At 42.8% G+C, this 23,340-nt stretch overlaps 1 protein-coding gene across 2 annotated transcripts in view; it reads left to right on the top strand.

The window, feature by feature from the left end:
• RHOJ (ras homolog family member J) overlaps positions 1-23,340 on the top strand; it is a 56,713-nt gene that overhangs the window by 3,978 nt on the left and 29,395 nt on the right. Inside the window, exon 2 of one of the 2 annotated variants that reach the window (XM_086614190.1) lies at positions 5,251-5,340. The exons of the other annotated variant lie outside the window; for it this stretch is intronic. Coding sequence (XP_086470316.1) covers positions 5,251-5,340 — 90 coding nt within the window. The remainder of the gene's footprint in view (positions 1-5,250; positions 5,341-23,340) is intronic. 2 annotated transcript variants of the gene reach the window in all.

The following is a 23,340-nucleotide window of genomic DNA, read 5'->3' as shown; positions in this document are numbered from 1 at the left end:
TGAACCAAAGTACTGTCCCAGTGACAAACAGGATATTACTGGCAATAGCTGTAACAATAGGGTCTGTTTGGATAGTGAGTAGATGCTTTAACATGCTGGTTCCATTCCATCTTTTGAACATCAAACACTGATTTTCCGTGAGCAAAGGTCTCTCAGCCAGGGTGACTTGTATTGTGTCTAACTATGTAAGGTTATAAATATTTAATTAGGTCTGAGGTTGTACCAACAAAAAAAATCTATTCAACTACTAGCAGAGTTGGTTTAATAGCACCAAAATTAACAGGCTTGCTCTGTGAAATACAGAAGGGAGATGTGTGTTATTCGTTACTTAGGCAGTTATCAAGCATCTTATTTGATATTCATGAACCCTAAAAACCAGCAGTTTTTAGCATGAAATTTATTCACCCTAAAATTATATCTAAGTTTCCTGGAGAGGTGGTCAATACCCTAAGTCTGTCAGTGTTTGAAAAGTATTTGGACAATGCCCTTAATAACATACTTTAACTTTTGGTCAGCCCTGAAGTGGTCAGGCAGTTGGACAAGATGATTTCTGTAGGTCCCTTCCAACTGGAACTATCCTGTCCTACCCTACAGTATCCTACCCTACGGTATCCTACCCTACCATATCCTACCCTGCCCTACCCTACCTTACCCTTTCCTACCCTACCCTATCTTACTCTATTCTATTCTATTCTATTCTATTCTATTCTATTCTATTCTATTCTATTCTATTCTATTCTAAAAGTGTATTTTTTTAAATGTAAAAACCCTCAACGATTGAGGAGCAGTACCAATGCCATGCAACTAACTTGGCCCACTGTGCAGACAAAGGTGAATGGACTCATTAGATGGTTGAAGTCCAAGGAGAAGAGGGTGGTGAGTCTTAAGCTGCCTAGTTCAGGCATAGCACATAATGTCATACAAATAGCTTTAGCAGCCAAAGTTCCATCTTCAGTAAATGAGAGAGGTCAATCCCTCCAAAGGAGAACTGCAAAGCATCTGCACTAAAGACATAAAGTAGATGGCATAAATATGTCCCTCCTTCCCCTCATGTGTCGGCACAAACTGGTGAACATTTATAAATAGTGAACCCATTTGAAAAAAATTAGCAGTGGCATGTGATCAGCTAATGAATAGCATACAGAATAGTTCAGCCATGACTGAAGCTCTGTAAATTAAAAGCAATATAGAAGAAGACAGCCGTTAATTACTATTAGGAGATACATTTTTTGTTCTTTAGTGATGAGTCAATCTAATCTGTCTGACTTTGCACTGAAGTGGGCTGGAGCACTTACCATTTTCACAGAGCAGTGATCCAAACCTTGCTTGCCAGGCAAGCCATGCAGGAAGGGAGAGTCTTCTGCTCTGGCATTTTTATTAGTATAGGAGCAGTACTACTGCTCTTGTCCAGAGCAGTCAGCCTGTACCTGTGAAAATCCATAGATCTATTGTATCCTGCCTGTATGCCACAGCACTGACTCAAATTCCTGTTCCTCCTGTCCTCCCACAAAAGACAGCGGTTGGAAGTGGGTTATCACTGATCGTGGGGCTGCCCATGGCTGGCCACTCTCAGTACTGGGGCAGGCAGGAGCACCCAAGGGAGACTGGGACCACTCTGACACCATCAACAGGCCATGCACTGAGCAGCTTTGCCTTGCAGCCTCTCCCCGTGAAGGAGGAACCACCAGCCAAGACATGGCAGAAACCAGATGGGAGCCGTAATATCCCAAATTTCTACAGCTAGAGGCACAAGAACGCATCCGTCCACACTTTTGATGTGCTACTTATTTTTAATTAATTGCCAATGCACACAGTTTTTGACCCATCTCTGCTTGCCATGTTGTGTAAGCAATGACTTAAACCCCATATCATCAACTTTTTACCCTGTTGAAACTTTATTAGACAGGAAGAGACTGCCCAAGGAGATCTGCAATTTCTGCATGGGTGCTGCCGTGGGAGTCTTCACACTACCACATTCTTGAGACAGTTGTCTCCTATAAACAGTCTTGGTAGCACATTAGAGAAACTCTTCATGCAATGTTTGGGGTCATTAAACTGAAAGAGCTATAAATAGCACTGAAGGAGAGCTGTGATGTTTATTTGCACGGATGTTAGCAGTGGGGTTTTTTTTCTTTTTATGTTCATCCAATTTCGATCATACAGATTTGAACTTTGTCCTTGAGACAAGAAAGCATTGACTCTTTTAAGATCTGGCTCTTTAGACTAGTAGACACAGAACAGATATGTTCATTTTGCCTCTCAGGAGCTAAGAGAGGTTCATTTTGCCTCTCTCTGCCAATCTTCCTGATATCATCCAGAATAAACCAGGAACTCAATAAAACACAACAGAAACCCACCAGTGCAATTCGAAGGTTTTCATGGCTGGCTTTTTGAAGGCAAATTTTACAGAACAACTAACTCTTAGGCTCCCCACAAAAGGTTTAATTCTGTGTCCTGTGTCACATAAGTCGGGTGGAGGACACCTAGTGATCCTCAGGCTTTTTCGCACTCAGGAAGCCTAGACAGCCTTTGTAACAAAAAGGTACTTTTTGCCTCAATCACCATGGTTATTCCACATTCAGATGAAATAGGCACCGTATATACCCCCAAGCATCTTAAGACCTTTTCCTTCTGAAGGTGTTTTACAGTATGCGAAGACTTGAGATAACTATCGCTCATATCTCTCTTCCTCACACACATCCCTGTATTGTCCTGCAGGTGCACAATCCCCTTGAAGCCCATGGAGAGAGAGGTGCATGCACACTTTGTGATCACATTTAGTCAGTGCAGATGGTATCTGCAGCAGTGCTCTGAGCTCTGTGATGACAAAGTGCCTGTTGTCCCCCAGCACTACTAAAATGTTGCTGTGGCTGGGGAGGAGCCTGCAGCACCTGAGCTGCTTCCTACCATTGCCTCTGGCTCTGTTACACAGCTTCTCTTTGTACTGTTTCCGTTCCTAGTTTGATTTTACACTGATGAAAGCTTTATGCTCCAAAGAGGCACAAAAGAGCTCTGCACCAACCCCACCGATATCCACCCATCCATATCTTGCTGATCATCCAGGACTCAACTAACAGCCCAGAAGCTGCTGCAGTTTGATGCAGAGAACGGATTTCTTCATCCAGTATCAGTGGTCAATGGATATCTTTGTTCATCAACCACAGCAGGGGACAACACTGCACCATGAATAACATTTACAGTCTAAAAAGTAGATGTAGAGAATAAGCAAACTACAATGCACATCAGGAAGGACAGTGCCAGGAATTAGAGGAGTAGATGAAACAGCCATGTTACTTTATCCAGAATTATCCACCCTAAATTCCACCTAAGCCCCTCTGTCTACTATTTTGTATTAGCTATGTGGTATTTGAAGGGCAAGAGGAAACACAAAGAATACTAAGTGAGGAGTTAGACCATTTGAATGTGTGTTGGTGGTTCGGGTGTAGAATGATGGGGTTTTTTTAAGGTTAACCACAGTCCTGAGGGAATGGGTTGAAAAGACGAGAAATGCAAATGGCTTAAAAAGAAATATTTCTTTGCATGGTATGTGATTAACCCAAGGAACTTATCACTGTAGAGAAGTTACCGAGGAAAACATTTCAACAAAGTTTGTGAAAAGGGAGGTTGGAATAGGTATCAGGGAGATTGAGTGCTATCATAAGCTAATAAAAAAGACTTCTGCAAGAGATAATAAAATGTGAGCTGACACCACCTTCTGTTAGAGGCCAGGATAAGACCTAAATTTGGTCTGATGGATGGCAAACTGTCTTAAATTTGCTCACTGTAGTTTCAGAGACAAAGACTTAACTCCCTGGGCTGTGAGTTTGGCCCAATCCAGCACTCTTGTACTCAGATGATGCTATAGAAAGGGGCATTTTGGAATGATTCTTCTGCTACATGGATGGCCAAACAGATTTTCAAATTTTGTTTATGCAGCAATGGACTGCTGAAGCAAGGACATGGTGGGATTTGTCTGTGTTTGGAAAGGGGGTTAACAGGGGAAGCAATGAGAAAATTACCCTTTTCTTCTCCACTACTCCATGACAGTCAGTCTTATCTTTCCCTCCTCTTCTAATCAGCATAACATTGCAGGAGGGGACATCAGCTGAGGAAACCAAAACTGAAACTGTGGCCTTTGGCTCTTGAAGGTCAAACTCTACAACTTGAGCTAACAATCACATCCACTATCTTAAAATCAATAATTGACTCAGTACCTGTGGCCAGCCAGCCATCCCAAGGGGCAAAACCACTTACAGGTGGTGCCAGACCAGGTACATGTTGACGGCCAGGCAGATGTTGTTCAACAGCAGATGTTCCACAGGTAGGAAACAAAACAAAAACTTAGCAAAGAAGTCTAAGCAACCAGAGCTCCTAAACATGTACAAACTTCTTCATTTCTGCAGATGTGGCAACGTTTCTACTAAGTCATCATTATGATGGCTTATTAACCAGTTAAGTCAATGCAAAATACCTCCACTAAAACTTCCTTCCCATTTTCTGTTCTCTTGATAAACCTTGATACGTTGACGTCTGTACTAGCGATACACATCATTGCTACCATGCATCACTCTGTATATTTTGCCCTGCAGGCAGTGCCTTTCCTATGTTCTAACTTTCCAGTTGTTATGGCCAGGCCTAATGACATCATGGAAATGGCAAGGGATGAGGAAGAGCAAACATATTTCCTTCAATTGTTCTGTTCAGACAAAGTCATTAAACAGTAAAGACATCTCCTGTCAAATTATTATTTACCTTTGCAATGAAAAAAGTCCAAGTTATTATGTTTCTGATCTACTTTTAAGAGTGATTGCTCACCAGTCTCCTGTCAGATACATTGTTCTTGTATCCAAGCTATGGGTCTTCCAGCTAAGTCAAGGAGTAAGTTACTGAAGAATGAAAGCATTATGAATTGTCATCCCAAGTGTTATCCCAAGAGGCACTGAATGAATGAATTCTAGACTGGATTTATGAACCGGTATTCATCTCTCTTTTTTCTCCAAATAAGATCAGTGAAAATAGGTGTCAAAATAATATCTAGTAATCAAAAGCTAAAAAAGAAATGTGAGTTTCCCTATTTATTGCCAAGCTTTATTCACATTCAAACTCAGAAATCTCTCACTCAAGGCAAGCTGTGCTACCAGCAGCCTTGGCTGAAAGTGAGGACTAGACCTTACGTGCAACTCTATGCGTGCTAAAATGTTCAAGTGCCATTCATAAGCCGATGGCTTTTCCATGTACCCAGGTGGACAGGAAGCTCTCCCAGGTCTGAGAATGAATCATTACACTTCACTGCAATGCCAAGCACCATCCATCAAGTCTCAGCAGTGAGGACACAGACAGGTGAGCGTAGCATGAGAAAGGACCCAATGATGCAATTCAACCATGTGGTTCCCACCACCTTTGGCTGAAACAGATGCAGATCTCATTATGCAGTGATGACTTTTCCTTAATCATTTGTTCTGCAGCGTGCATATTCATAGATTTATGACCAAGATCAAAATCCTCTTCTTAAACAGATATCACTGTGGGCATGGAAAGTCATCATATGAGAGTAGGCAAGATGGCTTGGAAGGGTCCTGGGGGACACAGTGCTAGCTGCACCCTGTGGCACTTGCTGGGAAGTGGTGTGCCCAGCTAGTCCCCATAACCAAAGTGGCACATTTGGGATCTCAGGGAAGGTGAAGGCATGAAAGCCCATGAGAGCTTGGTATTTCAGCCAGCACAGTTCCCCAGACTTAGCGTGGGTCCAGAGCACCAGCAAATCCAGCACTAAGGCTGACCCAGGGTTGCCCTTCTGCCTTGGGGACTCCGTAAATATGAAACGTGCCAACCAGCCTCAGGGAAGAGAAGGCTGAAAAAAACATTCACTGACAGGAGAAACACTGGGGCGGGGAGGGGGGTGCGAGAGGAAATAAAAAAAATAACTTCCCAAAGGAGGGAGGTGGACAGCTGTAAAAATATTCAGAAGCACAGTGGCATAGGAGGCACAGTCAGGAGGATGATGGCCTGGGAGCAGCACAGCACTGTACTGGGATCCTCACTCCTTTTTCAGGATAGCATGCAAGTGTGTCATGGAAACAACAGTCCCAGTGATGAGCGCAGGAGTCAGAACTGCTCCCAGAACGGGAAGCGTGGCCAGCAGGTCAAGGGAGCTGATTCTGCACCTCTATTCTGCTCTCGTGAGACCCCACCAGCAGTACTGCATTCAGCTCTGGGGTTCCCAACACAAGAAGGACATAGAGCTGTTGGAGTGGGTCCAGAGAAGGTCTACAAAAATGATCCGAGGGCTGGAGCACCTCTCCTACAAAGACAGAAGAGTTGGGGCTGTTCAGCCTGGAGAAGAGAAGGCTCCGGGGTGATCTTATAGCAGCCTTCAGTACCTAAAGAGGGCTTACAAGAAAGCTGGAGAGGGGGATGGAGATGGGCATGTAGTGATAAGACAAGAGGCAATGGCTTTAACGGAAAGCGGGGAGATTTAGATTGGATATAAGGAAGAAATTTTTCACTCAGCGAGTGGTGAGGCACTGGAACAGGTTGCCCAGAGAAGTTGTAGATGCCCCATCCCTGGAAGTGTTCAAGGCCAGGGTGGATGAGGGTTTGAGCAACCTGATCTAGTGGAAGGTGTCCCTGCCCATGGCAGAGGGATTGGAACTAGATGATCTTTAACTCAGACCATTCTATGATTCTGTGATTCTATAACTTGGACATCTGAAAGAGTTAAAGAGGACTGTGCAGAAAGGTCCTGCCACAGTGCAGGAGGATGCCTGAGATGACTCACTAAAACTAGTTTCCAACTCCTGCAATTCTGAGGGGACGGAGGCCACGTCTCTTATTAAAGACTCTCTGGCACAGACATCCAGCTATAACTTTGAAGTAATGACATTAGCGGTATCTGCTAATGCTCGGCTTTCTGGAGACTTTAAAGGAAAGAACAGCTTCTGCAATGAGTGGGAAAACATACATGTTCATACATAACATTAATTTTTGTCCCCTGGGAGATGGGACAAAAAGAGCATCTATTTACAATAATAATGCTGCTTTGCTGAGAACAGACCGTAAGGCAAATCCATAAGGTTGGAAAATGTGTTTTAAGTTCACAAACTGTCTCATGCTCCAGCTCCAGAGCGGGCAGCAGGCCAGCTGCTGTGAGCAGCTCTGTTCTCACAGGCCAGACCCTCCCCATCTCGGACACTCTTGTTTTCTGAGCAATTCCCCCAGCTCTGTTTCAGAACTGGTTAGCTTACCTCGGTGTATTTTCCTCCAATAAGTAGGCATAGACTCAATGTTTTTTGTCAGTTCTTTGAGACCCTGTCCATGAGCAGCAGAAATGCAGAGACTTGATCTTTCATTTAAAAGGTGAGGCGTTTCCACAAAGGAGTCTCAGCTCTGGAACAAACTCACACTGAAAATGCCTCCTGAGACCGTCTATTTTATGCTGTATATATCAAGCAATGGCTTGTGGAAGCAATGCCCAGGACTTCATGTTGTCCATTCAAGCTTGGACCAGAGCACTGCTGTTGACTGGTTGTATGATCTCCCTTCCCAAATGGCTTCATATATGCACAAAAACGTCACTGAGGTCTCAGGGACTATCTACATATAGATTACAAAATACTCTAGAGAGATATTTTGTAATTGCACCTTTATTTTTGTTTGGTTATAACTACACATAGACCTTTTCAGCTATATCAAAACACAAGGATGCTGTAGAATTGCCTGTAATTTCTTCCCAGGAAAACAAACAAACAAACAAACATTTTTGCTCTCTGGAAACTTGCATTAAAATTTTCAGCAAAATCTTTAACAAAATCTAGGAGGGCATTTGTATGCTCTCAATTCAACTCTTAGAAAGACCCTTTACCTTGACAGTCTTGCTTTGCTTTGCTCTGTGTATGTAATAAGTAAATCTCAAAAATCAAGACAATTCCCTTCGTCTCATTGCCTTCTAGTTACTGCTTGGAATATTTTAAGCCTGTTCCAGGAATATAAGGCAGTAATATCTCTCATTAAAAAATATATGCGAAATACAGCTTTAAGAAAGTAACTTTCCAGGAATATGTTCCATGAAAACAGGATCCAACTCAATGTTAAAAGGGGAGTTCATATTCCAAAAATATTCAGCTAATCTGCCAGAAACCAGGCCTTACAGAAGAACATAAAATTAGCTGAGCCAGTTCATGATATCGTTAATATGAAGAGTTTCTCTTGCCATGCATAGAAATATTCTCTGATGGAGTGTGCCACTGGGAGATCTGCTGGGAATTTACCTAAACCATTCAGTTTGATTCAAGTCCAGAGGGGTAAGGTTGCTGTGGTTCTTGTTATTTTAAAATTTTAGAGCATTAAGTGCATTTTCTCCCTCTACTCTCCCTCCTGGGAACTGCTAAAATGGTGAAATAATTCATTCTCCATTATTTTAAGCATATTGCCCAATTTATTTCTTTCCTGTAAAGAGCTCCTTGTAGCAACACCGGTAAGTCCCTCCTGACACTTCCAAGGAAGGAGGACGCACAGGGGGTGTGAATACAGAATAAGGTCCCCCAATCTGAAGTTATGTTTGACAGAGGAAATCTGTGCCAAGAAAACGGTGGAACAGGAATAACTTGTGTTGTCTCCATATGGTGCTCCCAATTGGGTTTCTCTCCTCTTGCCCTCTGATTAAATGCATGGAACGTGAGAAGATTAAAAAAAGCAAGTCTTACAAGAATTTTGCAAGGAAAACAGTATATTGAGACTATGCCCAGCAGGGTGGAACTCCTGAGGACACAAGGGAACCTTGTCCCGGGCTGAAACGCACTCACAGTATGTCATGGTGAGGTGCATGAGACACTTCATACCTTCCATCACATTAAGTCCCTCCAGCTCTTGAGCCCCTTTGTGAAGTTCCCTCCCATCTTTCAGAATGTATAGCTGCATCTCCTTTGCATGGTATTCATTTTCCACATTGTTTTTTTTCTCAAAGAATAGGGTCTTGCCACCTAAACTGTTGGGGGAAAAATGAGGATGGTTTGTCTTTCCAAAGCATGCGTGGGTGCAGCATGGGGCATGGAGCTGGCCAGAACTAGATATGGGTCCTGCAGAGCCATCTCTGAGGCCAGCTGGGTCCAAAACCAAACCACAGACATTGCACATATAGCAGCTGCCCACAAGCAATGAGTGATAATTATTACAGTGTGGCTCTTCTGATTTCCTCAAGTCCTGCTGAGCTGGCAAGGGCTGCAGACGGCCAGGGCATGAGAGCAGATGTTCTTGCCTTCGGACAGATGTCAGCTCTGCCTGATAGAAAATGCCATCCAAAAAGGAGTGAAAACCAGTGAGCAGCCAGACAGGGCTTTGCAGGACAGTGGTGGGACACCCCACAGTGACCACTATCTATTGCCAGACACCATCCAGCAGCCACCTCTCTCCTGGTAAATCGCTGTCACAGCATACCTTAAAAGCATTATCTCAGCGTTGTTTCTTGTGTGCAAGGTAGGGAAGGTCAAAAAAGCCAAGCAGCTGCATGAGAAACAAAAAAAAAAGCCCAAGGAAAATAGGAGAGAAGAATGGAGGGTGGGAACAAATACGCATCCTTAGAGGATGGAAGAGAAAGGTATGTTTAAGAGAAGACAGTGCAGAAAAAATCCATAAACCATAAACAAGTGTATTTGTAACAACTATGTTTGGGGGATATGACTCATGATTTTGAACTTTTGGGGTTAACAAAAGTTCTGGCCAAGGCATTTTTGATGAACTATCCCACCAGGAGAAAATGCTGATTCATGAATGTTGAAGCATTTTTTAAACACTTAGAAGGACAAATTCTTGAGGTCCAGGGCCCTCTGGTTATTTCTGACAGTGCAGCAAGAAAGACCTAAATTGAAAACAAATATCTGAAAGGTTTTGTTTTCATTCCATTGTAAAATGAAAAACAAATTGTAAAACCTCAGAAGTTGTTGCAGAGCTGAATTATCATCCCCCTGGCCGGTTCTAGTTGGTTACTGTTGTTATCCATTTTACAGTTATTGTATTGTATCATAATTATTCAAGGGCAGACTTCTCCTGCTTCCTCTAAAAGAAATGCAACAAAGACAAAAATTTCCAAGGAAAATGCCTCAAATAGCATGAGCTCAGGTGTGGTTTTAGGTTCTCTCAATATGAAGAGCTGTAACAGTTTGCAGGGAGAGGTTTGGTAATCCTTGCAAGTCTTGGGTAGACCAATGGCAGCACCCAGGCAAGCCCTTAGGAGAAGAGGGAAAACAGTCTTTGAATCGAGTGTCACTCGTTATGTCTTTAATTCTCTCTGGTATGGGTTACCTGCAGAATTGTTTTTTCTCCTCTTCTCCTTTAATGATATTTTGTCATCAATTACTGTCTAATAAATCCACATTTTAATTAATAAGATCACATAGGTTTGATTTCCAGAAGGAGGAAGATAGCCCAAGCACTCTCAAAGATTTTCCAAGTACATCTTCCCTCCGCCAGACACAACCTTGCTCCGGAGAGTGGTCCCAATGTTAGTGACACTGGCTTTCAGTTGTAGTGGCACGGGGACAAGGACTTCAGCTGTGATGTCCAGTAGACGTGGAGGGAGGTGTCTGTGGCCACATTCTATTGACACTGCTGGCAGATTAAAGAGGAAATATACAGTAATGGACCTGATTTGGAGCTCATGCCATATTAAGTTAGGAGAGACAGCATCGTGGTTAGGGAAATTAGCTTGTGAGCAATTAGTCTGAGCTTGAAATTCAACCTATACTCCAGCTTTGGTGATCATTCCTGTCGGGTCACTTTCAGGATCCCCCCCCATATAGCTGCATTTCAATTGTCTGTCACATTAACAAACCAAGCCACCGCTATTTGATAGAAAGGGTTCATTCCTTCCAGAAGCTAAACCAGTCTGTCCTTCCCAGGAGCTTCTCAACTGAGGGTTCAAAATCCTGCCTTAGTATGAATTACATCTGACCTAAGGAGGTTCATTTGGAGTGTCTGAGGACCACTGAATTTCAGATTTCACATACGGGCAACCCTTTTTAATGTGCTCCTGCTGTGAGCTGCCAGGCAAGAATAAAAACAGAGCCATCAGAGGTAATAAGAAGGCACTACCAACGGTGCTTAATGGATTTTCCTCCTTAGAAGAGCTGGAAGCATAACCTGAAAGAGGCTGGTTTCACTTCCCAGTGAGCGTGGGGGGTGTGGATATCTAAAATTAGATACAGACGCTATTAGTTGTAAATATTTATTTCTAGTGCCAGAATACATACCTTGTAGTCTGATGATCTTCAATATGAGGAAATAACCATAAATATATTTTTGATATTTAAAATGGAGGATATAGTAGATTTTTAGGCAAACTTTTTCAAGGTTCACTATGCTCACACAAACTGCTGGATTCATCTGGTTTTGGAAGACTCACAGAGCCAGGGCCAAGCAAATCTAAGTCAGGAAACTCTTGAAGTGAAGGAATGCGTGGCATACAATAAAAGGCCAACAAGTAGTTGAATAAAATAAGTGAAAGACGCAGATAATTTCCTTAATGCATTTCTGTGCAAATGGCTAAGCTCTCAGGAAATCAGAATGAAGATATTTATGACATACAACAGATAATTTCTGAAGGGGGAAGTATCAATTTTCGCCTTATATAATTGCAGGAGATGCAAGGAAATGTTCATATATTAATAGTTGTGTGACTTATTTTTGTCAAAGAAAGGCTTATCGGATTTCAAAGAAGATATATATTTGGGGATTTTTTTCCCCAAATCTCTTTCTTTGGCATATTAATTTATATAAGCAATTAGAGAAGTTTGTATAGTTTCCACTTCAGGGAATTTTCCTCCAAATTATTTGCACAGATACCTGTTGCTAAGCAAAGACAACAGTCCTAATGCCACTCACTGTTTCAGAAGCAACTCCTGTAAATTAGGGGCTAGCAAATGAGCTTTATTTCTCTCCATGTTTTTTAACAGTATGTACAGAAGAAAAAGAGGTTTATCATCAGGAGAACAGATATGCCATCTCAGCATGAGGCAGGGCCACTCCACTATTGGAAAATTTCCCATATACCTCCTCAGACAAAGGCAACTCCACCATCATCCTGGTACGGGCCGGAGTTCACCAGCAACAATAAGAGAAAACAGTAGCAGGAACCAGAAAGGTCAGGGCAGATCACACAAGATAAACAAGAACATGAGAAAATGTGCAAAGCGCAGAAGGAACCTGGGCCTTGGCATTCATGCTGTACAATAGAGTTGTTCCTGGGGTAGAAAAAAATGTAGCTGGCTGGAAGAGTCTTCTCTCTTGTCGGGTACCTCGGGCTGTGGCCAGATGTGACAGGATGGAAAATCTTCCTCTCTCTGTCTTGAGAAAACTTAGGTTGGAATTTTTGAAGCCACCTTATAGAATTGGGGATCCCATTCAAACTCGGTTTGAAAATAAGCATTTTGGGTTCCCTGGAAAATCCCCTCCCCTCATTTTGATCCCAAGAGGTTCAAATGCCCTCATTCAGCTTCCTGAGCTGCTGAAGGTTCTGGATTCCTCCATTGACGATGGTCTCGTCACAGACATCAAGATCTTCTCTGCAGCACGGCAACAAGCCCAACCCTCAGCACCCACCCCATTAGTTTTAAAATGGCTCATTCAGATGCTCATTAAAGCTTTGGCTATGGAAACACAAGAGTTAAGCAGAGTCTGGGTATCAGAGACTCTTAGCAGCTGCAGAAGAGGACGTTAGACACATCGCAATTTTTGCAATCACCCATTTGGAAGGAAGACCACAAATTCCCTTAGCTCAGCAAAAATACAGGGTAACTGGGTGATGATTACTGACACTGGGAGTGCAATGGATACACTCCAGATGTCTCTTCAACATCTGCTGGGATTTATATCCACCCATTGACAGATGGGAAACTTCAGTTCTGAAAAAAAATAAAGATCTATGGGCTGAGCTTACAGTAAGGTAGCCAAGACTAGAATTTCTCTCTATTTGTTTGTCATCTTGCTATTTCTAGAAATACCTCCCTCTGCCCTCTTGGAACACCAGAGTGTATATTTCGCAGACATGTAGATGGCTTAAAAGAAAACAGATCTTAAACTAGGAAGAAGTTAAGCCTGTGGAGATCAATATATCTGAAGGAACAAGGGTAGGAAAAACTCCAGAGAAAAATGTTTACGAAGGCGAGCAAATTTACTAAGAAAAACTCTGCAGTTTGCCATCATCCACATACCCTCCGGTAAGGAAAGAGCTTTTTTGAAGTGAGTGAACATAGGCATAGATGGCAAGAGAGGCTGCAGGACTGTTGGAAAGGGTACAGCCCTGAGACTATTCTTGAAAGTATTGTTTCTCCTTGTTAAAGAATTACAAAGCAAATAGTAAGCTTATGATGAGGAAATTATACATAGGATCAAATTAACTTGTCCACAGTGTTTTCCTGTGATTACCAGAAGACATACTTTTTTTTGTATAACTAACCCCCAGATTACTTTAGCACTGGCTTTCTGGATACCAACCTCTCATTGACCAGGTATATCCTGCGAAGTGCCTGACTCCATCAATCTCTTTGTTAAACAACAGGGAGTCTGCTCAGACACCCTAAGCTGCCTTATGAACATAGCAGTAACAAGTTAGTATTTTAACGGAAGGAAAGGAGTTTGAAGAGCTATATAGGCATACATTTCCTGACGTTTTTGTCATCTTGATTCCTCCAGAGGGTCTCATCAGTGGTCAATCCATCTGTTTACCAGAATCTGCCCCCAAACTCAAAGTCTGACGATCCTGTGTGTACAGAGGAATGTTGCTGCTCAGAAAAAGCAGGGATTTTGAGAAACTGCTTTGTTCTGAAATCCTCTTAAAACCAATTCAAACCAGTTCCTTAGTGGTCCTCAGTGGTGCGGTATAAACAACATTTCAGTCTCATATCTTTGCTATTTGCTCACTGCTTTCCCAACTGAAATGGCACCAACCAGCCTTACTATTTCACACTCTGGAGGGTTCAAATGTTCAAGCTCTGATTCTGTGAGCTTTCATTACCAAAAGCAAAAGAGATTTCAGGCTGCTTGGTCAAAAACCACATTCATATATGAGCACAGTATAATAATGCACACACTGCCTGATGGTAAGCAAGTCATTGCACACGATGGATGCTTGAAAATAAAATGAACCACTGTTATTCTAGATGATCTTGATCATTAAAGCCCTGCGGGCAGCAGGCATCACAGCAGTTAATAGTAACAGTATTTAATATCAAGGAGTAGGGTGTATTAAGTAAACACTAAGTTCAACCCATTAACAGTCTCTAGTATAAGCACAGTAATACATGCGAGCTCACGGGTTTTATATAAAGTAGGTTTGTGTCAACAGTCACATTTTATTTGGAGGGAAACACTGAGATGGGGTGGGTCACACAGCTGCAGGGCAGGAATCGGGGCCAAATCATCTGTGTCATGGACCAAAGCTTTACCCACAAGCTGCCTCGCCTGCGATCCTGTATGCACACAAGTTGCTCCTGCCTTTATTTTTTACCTGGAAGAGTTCAAGGTTTAAGTCTTGTTTCCTTTGCCAAAACACAGTCATATGCTTCGTGATTGCTTCTCTTTTTTCGGTGTCTGTCTATACAACGGATTGAAACGTGGTCTGAAGGTGACTGCCTGTTGTCATGGCCAGGATGGGAATTTCAGCCTCTGCCCAGAAGCCTTTCCAGCTGGACAACCAGCCTTTCTGTTTACTCCTCTTCAGGCTGTTTCTCACAGCCTGCTGAGCCCGTGCCCACACAAGTGATATGAGACCACTGAAATCTGTCCTGAGGGAAACAGCAGAAATACAGGATGAAGGACCACAGACCATGCAAGCTCATGTGCTTTCTGCCACAACCCCATCCTCCATATCCACCTGCAAGACTTCGTTCAGACCCTGTTCAGGTGTAAGCCCAACCTTTAGGAAAGCCCTTCCCATAAGTATTGTTAACAGATATGAGCTTAAACACTAATTAAAGATAAGCACACGATGTGTGTTTTGCTGAAACAACCCAGAATGAGGAAAATCTGAATTACGCAATATGAAAATATACTCTCCATTTATTAAGCATGTTTGACAGTACATAAAAAGTTCTGGAGCTTTCTTTTGGCCAAATATTTCTCCCACTTCATACCATAGGTATGCTCCAATTGTGCTGGGAGCAGAATGGCAATATTATGACTCACTTCATATTGTAGGCTGGAAGTACCATATTTTGTTCCAGAAAGAAATAGATCGTAGACACAAAATTTAAAAGGCAGCTTTTTGTAAACTAAACTCTAGTATATTCTGGAGCACATTTTGATCTGTTACACCATCCAGTCCCTTTTCAGCTACAGCCCTGGCTGTGCTTATTTTTAAATTTATAACTGTGCTGGGAATTTAGCATGTCCAGATTACTTACAGTGGTGAGTGAGTTAAATGAATTTTTTTGCATTTCCTTCCAGAGCAACTCTCATGGCAGTAATTGCTGCCACACACTTTTGCCATCAATTCAATGTTGTGTCTGTGCTGAAGCACTCAGGCACAGATGAAATGATGCCTCATCAGGGCCCATTAAAGTGATCCAAACATTTTTGTTTGTCAGCCTCCAGGGAGTGAAAATGATCATCCTCCCCCTTTGGTTTTGCACGTATGGGGTTTGCCCATCAAAACTACCGTGGGCTGGAGATTTAGGTATAAGTTTCTTTCAGTGGTAGGGTGGAAGAGAAAAGCAAATTAATTCCTGCTATTTCAGATAATGCAAAATCCCTATGCTGTTTGGTACCAGCAAGTTTCATTTATAACAATCCAGCATTGCACTCTCGGTGTCGGCTCAGACACCAGCTAACATCACTGGTCACATCAGACCTAAACCGAAAACTTCAGAAGGGCACATGACAATTCCTAAAAAACCTCTGCAGGGTTCAAAACAAACCCTGGGAAACAGTACCTTTCCCTACAGCCTCTCTCACTAGGACTGAGGCATTTTTAAATACAACTGCCATGTCTCAAAAATCAAAGGTGAGTGGACTGTTGCTGACATTTACTCTAGAAGCATCCTAAGTACCAACCACATCTTTCACTTGTGATAAGCAAAGACCACGTGGCAGGGCTGTGTGAGCCACGCCGGCCACCATGCTTTCTAGGGTCTGCCTTTTAAAGGATAGCATCGGTATACTTGTCTGGAGCACGCAGAAATCATATAAAACGTTGAGATTCCTATACATCCAGCCCCAGCAGCTGAAAAATATGTTTCCCTCTGCAATTCAGCCTTTATACCTGTGGTTTCTGTTCAGCCACCGAAGCCTCCGACCACCTTCCACACACCTCAACGACTGTTACACGTCAAAGAAATCAGTGTACATAGGACAGGGATGTAAGCCTCCAGCCTGCCTTGGCTTGGCATTTAGCCAAAACCCTTCCACCTTCCTCGATTGACTCAGCCCCTCGTAAGCCCTGGGCTTTACTGGGATCAGCTGCACCTGACACTTTTGGCTCAGGGCTGCATTCCTCGAGGGAACTTTGAATCCCCCAAAGGATCTGCTCCAAGCAGATTTTTTTTCTCTAAGGAAACCAACAGTGCCGGATACAGGAGACTTCCTTCAGGGAATATACATGCAGGTAAAGCCTTAAAACTGTTGCCCGTGGAGAAACAGTTGGATGGCAAGCAGAAGCATTTTGCTTTTGTTGGCAGCATCCTCACTAGTCCAGAAGCAGCATTCCCCATAGCAACCTCCATAGCGCTGAGAAAGCACCACGCTCATGGGGGTGCACACCAAGGCTATACACAGCACCCATGTGAGCCTGGGGAGAGACACAGCGGGATTAAACGACTGGTTTTGGAGCCTGGGAAGTTACAGGGGGTGAATCCCCTCTCCTGCTATCAGAACCCTTTCACCTAAAACCCAGCACACCAGGTCGGAATTATTTCGTTCTGTATCAAATCAGTCTTCCAAAGAATGCTCTTGAAATGGAAAGTATCTCAGAAGGTCACGAAAATAATAGAAGGTTTAGAAAATCAGGTCCGTAGGAAAAGCTACCAGTATCGCAAACATCAAGGCTAGGGATCGTGTAGAAAAAATAATACAGAACAGCAAGGTAGCGGTCCAGAGGGACCCATGAGGAACAGACAATAAGAAGCTAAGGGCAGAAGGTAAACGTCTTTTAAGTAATTCATACATACAGAATAGCCTAAATTGCCGCCAACAGCCCAAAATTTAGAATACTTCTTCGTAAATGCATGCTGTAATCTGTGGGCCAGAATAAACGACCCTATGAAATTCATGTGGCACCGACACTGCAGACGCACGCTTCAGATCAAGACCGGGCAGGGAGCGAATGCTCCTTCAGAAGACCCAACAGCACATCTTTACCTCCAAGAGTCATATTATCTGGTTTTGTTCTGTTTATCTGCTCGAATAAGAATCTACAATAACATCCAAAAAAGCCATTATACCCTCAACGTACTGTGATGTTTGGAGAGTGCGCAGGCACAGTTAAACAACCTTCACAGCATCCCTCCAGCCTGAATTCAGTGAAAGGCTCCAGTAGAAGGGCATGTCTTTGATATCCCATTTGCTGTTGTTATAGCCTCTGGTTTGAAGTTTTAAACCTTCTAATAGTGTAATAATGAGCTTTCCATTTCTTTGCTGACGTGGTTGATGCCTGCTGGCTATTAAGTTGAAAAGCCAAAACATACATAGAAAATTTGCTTCGGGGTTGAAAAAATATATATGCTATTGGAAGGGTGGGATTTAATTAGCCTTTGTTCTCCCAAACCTCACATAAACAAGCATGCTCCTATATCTCCCAGTATAAGTATAAGGCAGGCAAAATCAAGACTGCCTGTTCTAACTGGAACCTTACTAGTCCCTGGTGGGTGACAGGAACATATGTGCAAATTACAAGGCTTGAAATTTAGGACTTTGCTTCATAAAATGTTCACATGGATCAGATGAGAGATTGCTACTCATTGAAAGAAATGTGCACTGGGCCGGATCCTGACAGCCTTGGTCACATGGGCCAGTGTTTGCCTGTCCTGGGACTGCAGTTGTACTTGTGGTCAGTACGTGCATCAGGATCCGGCATAGACCTATTTTGGTCTTCAGCTGTATTGCTTGCCAGTGAGTTGCTCTCAAAAAATGTACAGCGACAACCTGCGGAGATTGATGCAAAATTTAAAATAAATAAATAAACCCATAACAAAACAAGTAATTTCCAAATCCTGTAGTGGATAACACTTTATGATGCATGAAATGGCTGTAATACAAAAAAAAAAAAAAAAAAAAAAAAAAGAGAGAGGATTAAATGAGTTTTCAAAATGGTGATAATTATCCATATCACTACATCGTAACCATATAATTATACATGGAAATACATATTCTGTCTTTGTAAAATGTCTGGTGTCATTTCCCAGCCATTCAAAGCAGCCGTTAAATGATAGTCTGCATTGTCTGCTGTATTGCCCTACCTCCTCCCCCTCTGCTTTTGTGGTTTTTTTTCCTCTCTCCTCCTCCTCCTCCTCTCAATCAATTTCAGAACTACAAAACATAAAATATAACTGCCTACCTCAAACTGTGGAAGCTGGGAGCAATTCCACCAAAGTCAAACCCAGGGGAGGTGGATCTCTTCAATCAGTGAGGGAGTCTCAAAGTCAGAGAAGGGGTCAAAGCCACCTTATCACAACAGTCTTGGTGACCAAGGCCAGTGATGGCAGCGAGCATGGGAAAGTGTTGTTACTGATGATAGTGAATGTGAGAAGAGAGTGCTGTAAATCTGCAAAGTCTGTCTGAAAGTCTTTCCATATGTGTATGTGTGTATGTAAACACATTATTAAAATATCAGGAAAAAAGAGAGAAAAGAAGAAGAGAGAGAAGAGAAAGAAGAGAAGAGAAGAGAAGAGAAGAGAAGAGAAAGAAAGAAAGAAGAGAAGAGAAAGAGAAAGAAGAAGAAGAGAAAAAGAGAAGAGAAAGAAGAAAGAAAGAGAAGAGAAGAGAAGGAGAGAAGAGAATTTTGAGTCACTGACATCATCTGCTTGGACTTGTCCAAAGCATTTGACACTGTCCCACACAACATCCTTGTCTCCAATTGGAGAGACATGATTTGACAGATGAACCACTTAGTGGATAAGGAGTTGGCTGGATGATCACACTCAAAGTGTTGTGGTCAACGATTGATCTTCAAGTGGAGGCCAGTGACGAGTGGTGTTCCTCAGGGTCAGTTATTTGGGCTGGTGCTGTTTAACATCTTTGTTGGTGACATAGACAGTGGGATTGAGTGCACCCTCAGCAAGTTTGCTGACAACACCAAGCTGTGTGGTGTAGTTGACACATTGGAGGGAAGGGATCTTGACAGGCTGGAGAGGTGGGCCTGTGTGAAGCTTATGAGGCTCAACAAGGGCCAAGTGCAATGGTCCTGTACATGGGTCGGGGCAATCCCAAGCACAAGTACAGGCTGGGTGGAGAATGGATTGAGAGCAGCCCTGAGGAAAAGGACTTGGGGTGCTACTTTATGAGAAGCTCAACATGAGCCGGCAATGTGTGTTTGCAGCCTGGAAAGCTAACTGCATCCTGGGCTGCATTCAAAGAAGCGTGGCCAGCAGGTCGAGGGAGGTGATTCGTGCCCCTCTACTCTGTTCTTGTGAGACCCCCACCAGCAGTACTGCATTGAACTCTGGGGTCCTCAAGAGAAGAAGGACATGGAGCTGTTGGAGCAGGTCCAGAAAAGGGCCACAAAAATGATCCAAGGGCTAGAGTACCTCTCCTATCATGACAGGAGAAAGTTGGGATTGTTCAGTCTGGAGGCTCCTGAAAGCTGAAGGCTCCAGGGAGATCTTATTGCAGTCTTCTAGTACTTAAAGGAGGCCTACAAGAAAGCTGGAGAAGGACTTTTGACAAGGGCGTGTAGTGATACAACAAGGGGCAATGGCTTTAAACTGAAAGAGGGGAGATTTCGACTAGATCTAAGGAAGAAATATCTTACAATGAGGGTGGTGAAACACCAGAACAGATTGCCCCATCTGTTTTAAGCCAGAGAAGTTGTGGATGCTCCATTCCTGAAAGTGTTCAAGGCCAGGTTGGATGAGGCTTTGAGCAACTGGTGTAGTGGAGGGTTTCCCTGCCCATGGCAGCGGAGTTGGAACTAGATGATCTTTAAAGTCCCTTCCAATCCAAACCATTCTATGATTCTATAATAGTCATTGAGTACCTCAGTCTTCTCCATATCCTGGGTAGCCAGGTCCCCCGTTTCCTTCTGGATAAGTCCTACTAATTATTGGTGCAAATGAGTCCCCCGTAAGGACACCAACAAAATAGAAGCATAAGCAGATCCATGACAGATCCTATGGTGGAGTCTGTTTTGCCATATTTAGGAAGAAATATAACAGTCATTCATATCTTCACAAGATGTTATAAGTGTGCAAAATATTAGACCCTCAATTACCTGTCAACACATCTAGGAGATAATCTGTCAACTGCCTTTTTCCTGCCATCTGCCATTTTCCTGTTTCCAATGGCTTGTGCTGAATTGTCAGGTAAAGATGCCGTCAGGAGCCTTCCTAGGGCTCTGTTTCTACCCTACCTCTTCTCATGGACATGCCTGAAGTTGTCTTCCAGCCTCACATCGTTCTCTTTAGAGACCACAGTGTGTGAGCTGAGCGCTTTCTCATTGCAGCACCAGTGGCATTTGCTTTCTTTTTAAAGATTATAGTCAAAGGAACAAGGACAAAAGATAATAACTTGATCTAAAGAGACAGGCAGGAGAGAGAGAAGGACAAGTAAACTATGACAGCTTCCACCCCTTCTTGTAAAATTATCTGCAAATCTTCTCCTCTGTGAAAAACAATTTATATCTAAATATATATGGCCGGATGGGTATGGTAACTCATTGCTGCTTGAGTCACAAAATCATTGAAAACAAATTATTATTTAAACAGGCCCTTCCCAAGCAATCCAAGGACTGGTTTCTGATTTTGGTAGTTGTTTTAAATGATGTTATGTTTTGCGTGATAATAGAGAATCAAAAGCACAACTGAGTTTCCATAGCAGCACTGACCTCTAAGCCAAAATAATGGAAAATTTTCAAAAAATGCCAGGAGAGCATAGAAAAGCTCATCACAATGCTTTTCCTGTCATCCCTCCCTCTGTTTTCCCAGGGACAGCTGATGGAGGGCTGTTCCACTGGAGGTGGAATTTCAATTAAGGACTTAACATTTTAGTAAGTAGGGACTGTAAGAAAAAACTTGTGGAAGCAAGACAGCCATATTAACCGTATTTATGAATTTGCATTCAGGCTGTGCCTGGAAAGGACAATGCAGTCTTTTTTATTAAACATGGAAAGCTGAGTACAACAGAGCCATTTTCCTGAGTACGTTGTATACAGGGGAAAAAGGCAATCATCTTTATTCATCATCACACGCAGCCCATGAGCTAGCCTTCAGAACAGGGGCAAACTCTGCCTGGTGATCTGAGAGTTCAAAGTAATACCCCAAACTTTGGTGTTGGATCACGTGTGCTACTTGAGAGGTGATTTCTATATGTCCACAGAAGGGGCATCAGTTCATATCAGCCTGGTACCTGAGGAGTGGAAGCTGCTGTAATTTATTAACGGGTCTGAACTTCAAATGAGCATTTTCTTCTGTTTGGCGGACCTCTAACACCGGTTTAAACCATCTGACAGGGTTCATGATTTTTTTTTTTTTTCATATTCGAAGTGGCAGCTCTTAAACCTTCTGGGCAAAGTATTATTACTATCCTAAAGAAGAATCTCTGAAACCAGAGCATAATGGACCACAGAGGGGTTGTACACACATCTGCACTTTGCATACTGATTCCACTTTTAAGGGTGGCGGTCAAACCTCGTTACTGGGCTGGTTTTACCCTTCTAGTTCCATATGTTGTGAATTACCATCAGTGTCAAGTTCAGATCAGGAAGAGAGTCTTAAAAGCCAGTTCCTGCTTCCAATGCAGTCAACAGGACTTTTCCATTGACTCACTGGGATTTAACCCAAGAGAGATTTCAGAAATGCTGAAACATCAAACAACGGAAAACATAACTGGAGTGATAGGCTGGGTGCTCTGGGCACATATGCAACAGGAGAAGAGCGGGCTGGATAACACTAAATTTGGTTGCAAAGTTGATGGAATTTCTCTACGTTTTTAAGCTTACACAGTAATGGAAAAAAGACAATTTACTTAGACTCTGAGTGTGCCTAACAGATTGTCCCACTGTTTGCTGACATTAAAGATTTTTTCAAGCCTCATGTTGAAGCATGACCTTGGAAAGCCTGGAGGGAAGAAATCTTTTAGGAACAGACATCTCTTGAGAGCACAGCTCCTACATGTATCACTGACAGAAGGACAAACAGCCTCTTTGGCAGGACAAACTTCTAGGGCATTTTCTAGCAGCAGCATCTTAAGAAAGACAGAAGTGGTGTGTTCCTCACTTAAAATTCGCTGTCACAAACCCTACAGGATCTGTGTTCACTCAGTTCTCATTAATGCCAAGAAAAAATCTTGGGTACACACACCACAGATCCTAATACCTGAAACTAAGTGTTCGACTGTAATTTTAATGCCCGGTTTGCCACTAAAAAGATTCGAGTGAAAATCAGAATTCAGTTAAACATAATTTTATTTTTAGATAATTTATTCAATTTTGTATCCTCCACGATTCACTGCATATGCAACACACCTATGAAAACCGTATGGATCTCTGTGCACTTCCATGTGTATTTCCATGCAAGGCTAATCCTTCACCTGGTTGGTATCTAGTTGGTTGAAGATGAGAGATTTACATGAATAGATGAGGGCAAAATTCAGGCCTCCATGATTGCAAAAAGGTAGGATTTAGTGGGATGGAAGAGTGTAAATGTTTGGGAGAAAAACGGAAAATTAGAAAGATTTAAGCAATAGTTCTTAAATAATAAAGTAACATTAGAGTTTCAAAAGAGCCCAAGCCACTTATGAAGTACAGTTCCTGGTGAGAATCAGTGGCTTCGTGCTCTTCAGTCGCTCAGCCGCCTTTCAAAACCCCTCACTAAGACTCTGTCCAGCAAAATACTCAAGGCAAACAGCTGACTTAAAAACACGTGTCCCCTCCTGGCAGTCAGAGAGGCTCTGCAGGAACACACGCATCTGCCCACACACACCCAACCGCAAGATCAGGGCCGAAGTGTTTATCAGTGGAACCTTACCAGAAATTGTTTTAGATCTGTTTGCGTTAGTGTCAGCACTGGCTTCTAGGTTTCTCCACAATTTGACAGTAAGTGACATTTAAAGAGACAAAAGATCTTTTTTACAGACAGTGCAACATGGCCAGTCACGCAACTGTAAAGACCGTAGCATAACCACGTGAATCCGGAGACGCAAGCA

This window comes from Tauraco erythrolophus, chromosome 6 (assembly GCF_009769465.1).
Source record: "Tauraco erythrolophus isolate bTauEry1 chromosome 6, bTauEry1.pri, whole genome shotgun sequence".
Classification (NCBI taxonomy): Eukaryota; Metazoa; Chordata; class Aves; order Musophagiformes; family Musophagidae; genus Tauraco; species Tauraco erythrolophus.
The sequence above is the reverse complement of the archived record's forward strand: the minus strand, read 5'-3'. Positions and strand labels throughout refer to the sequence as shown.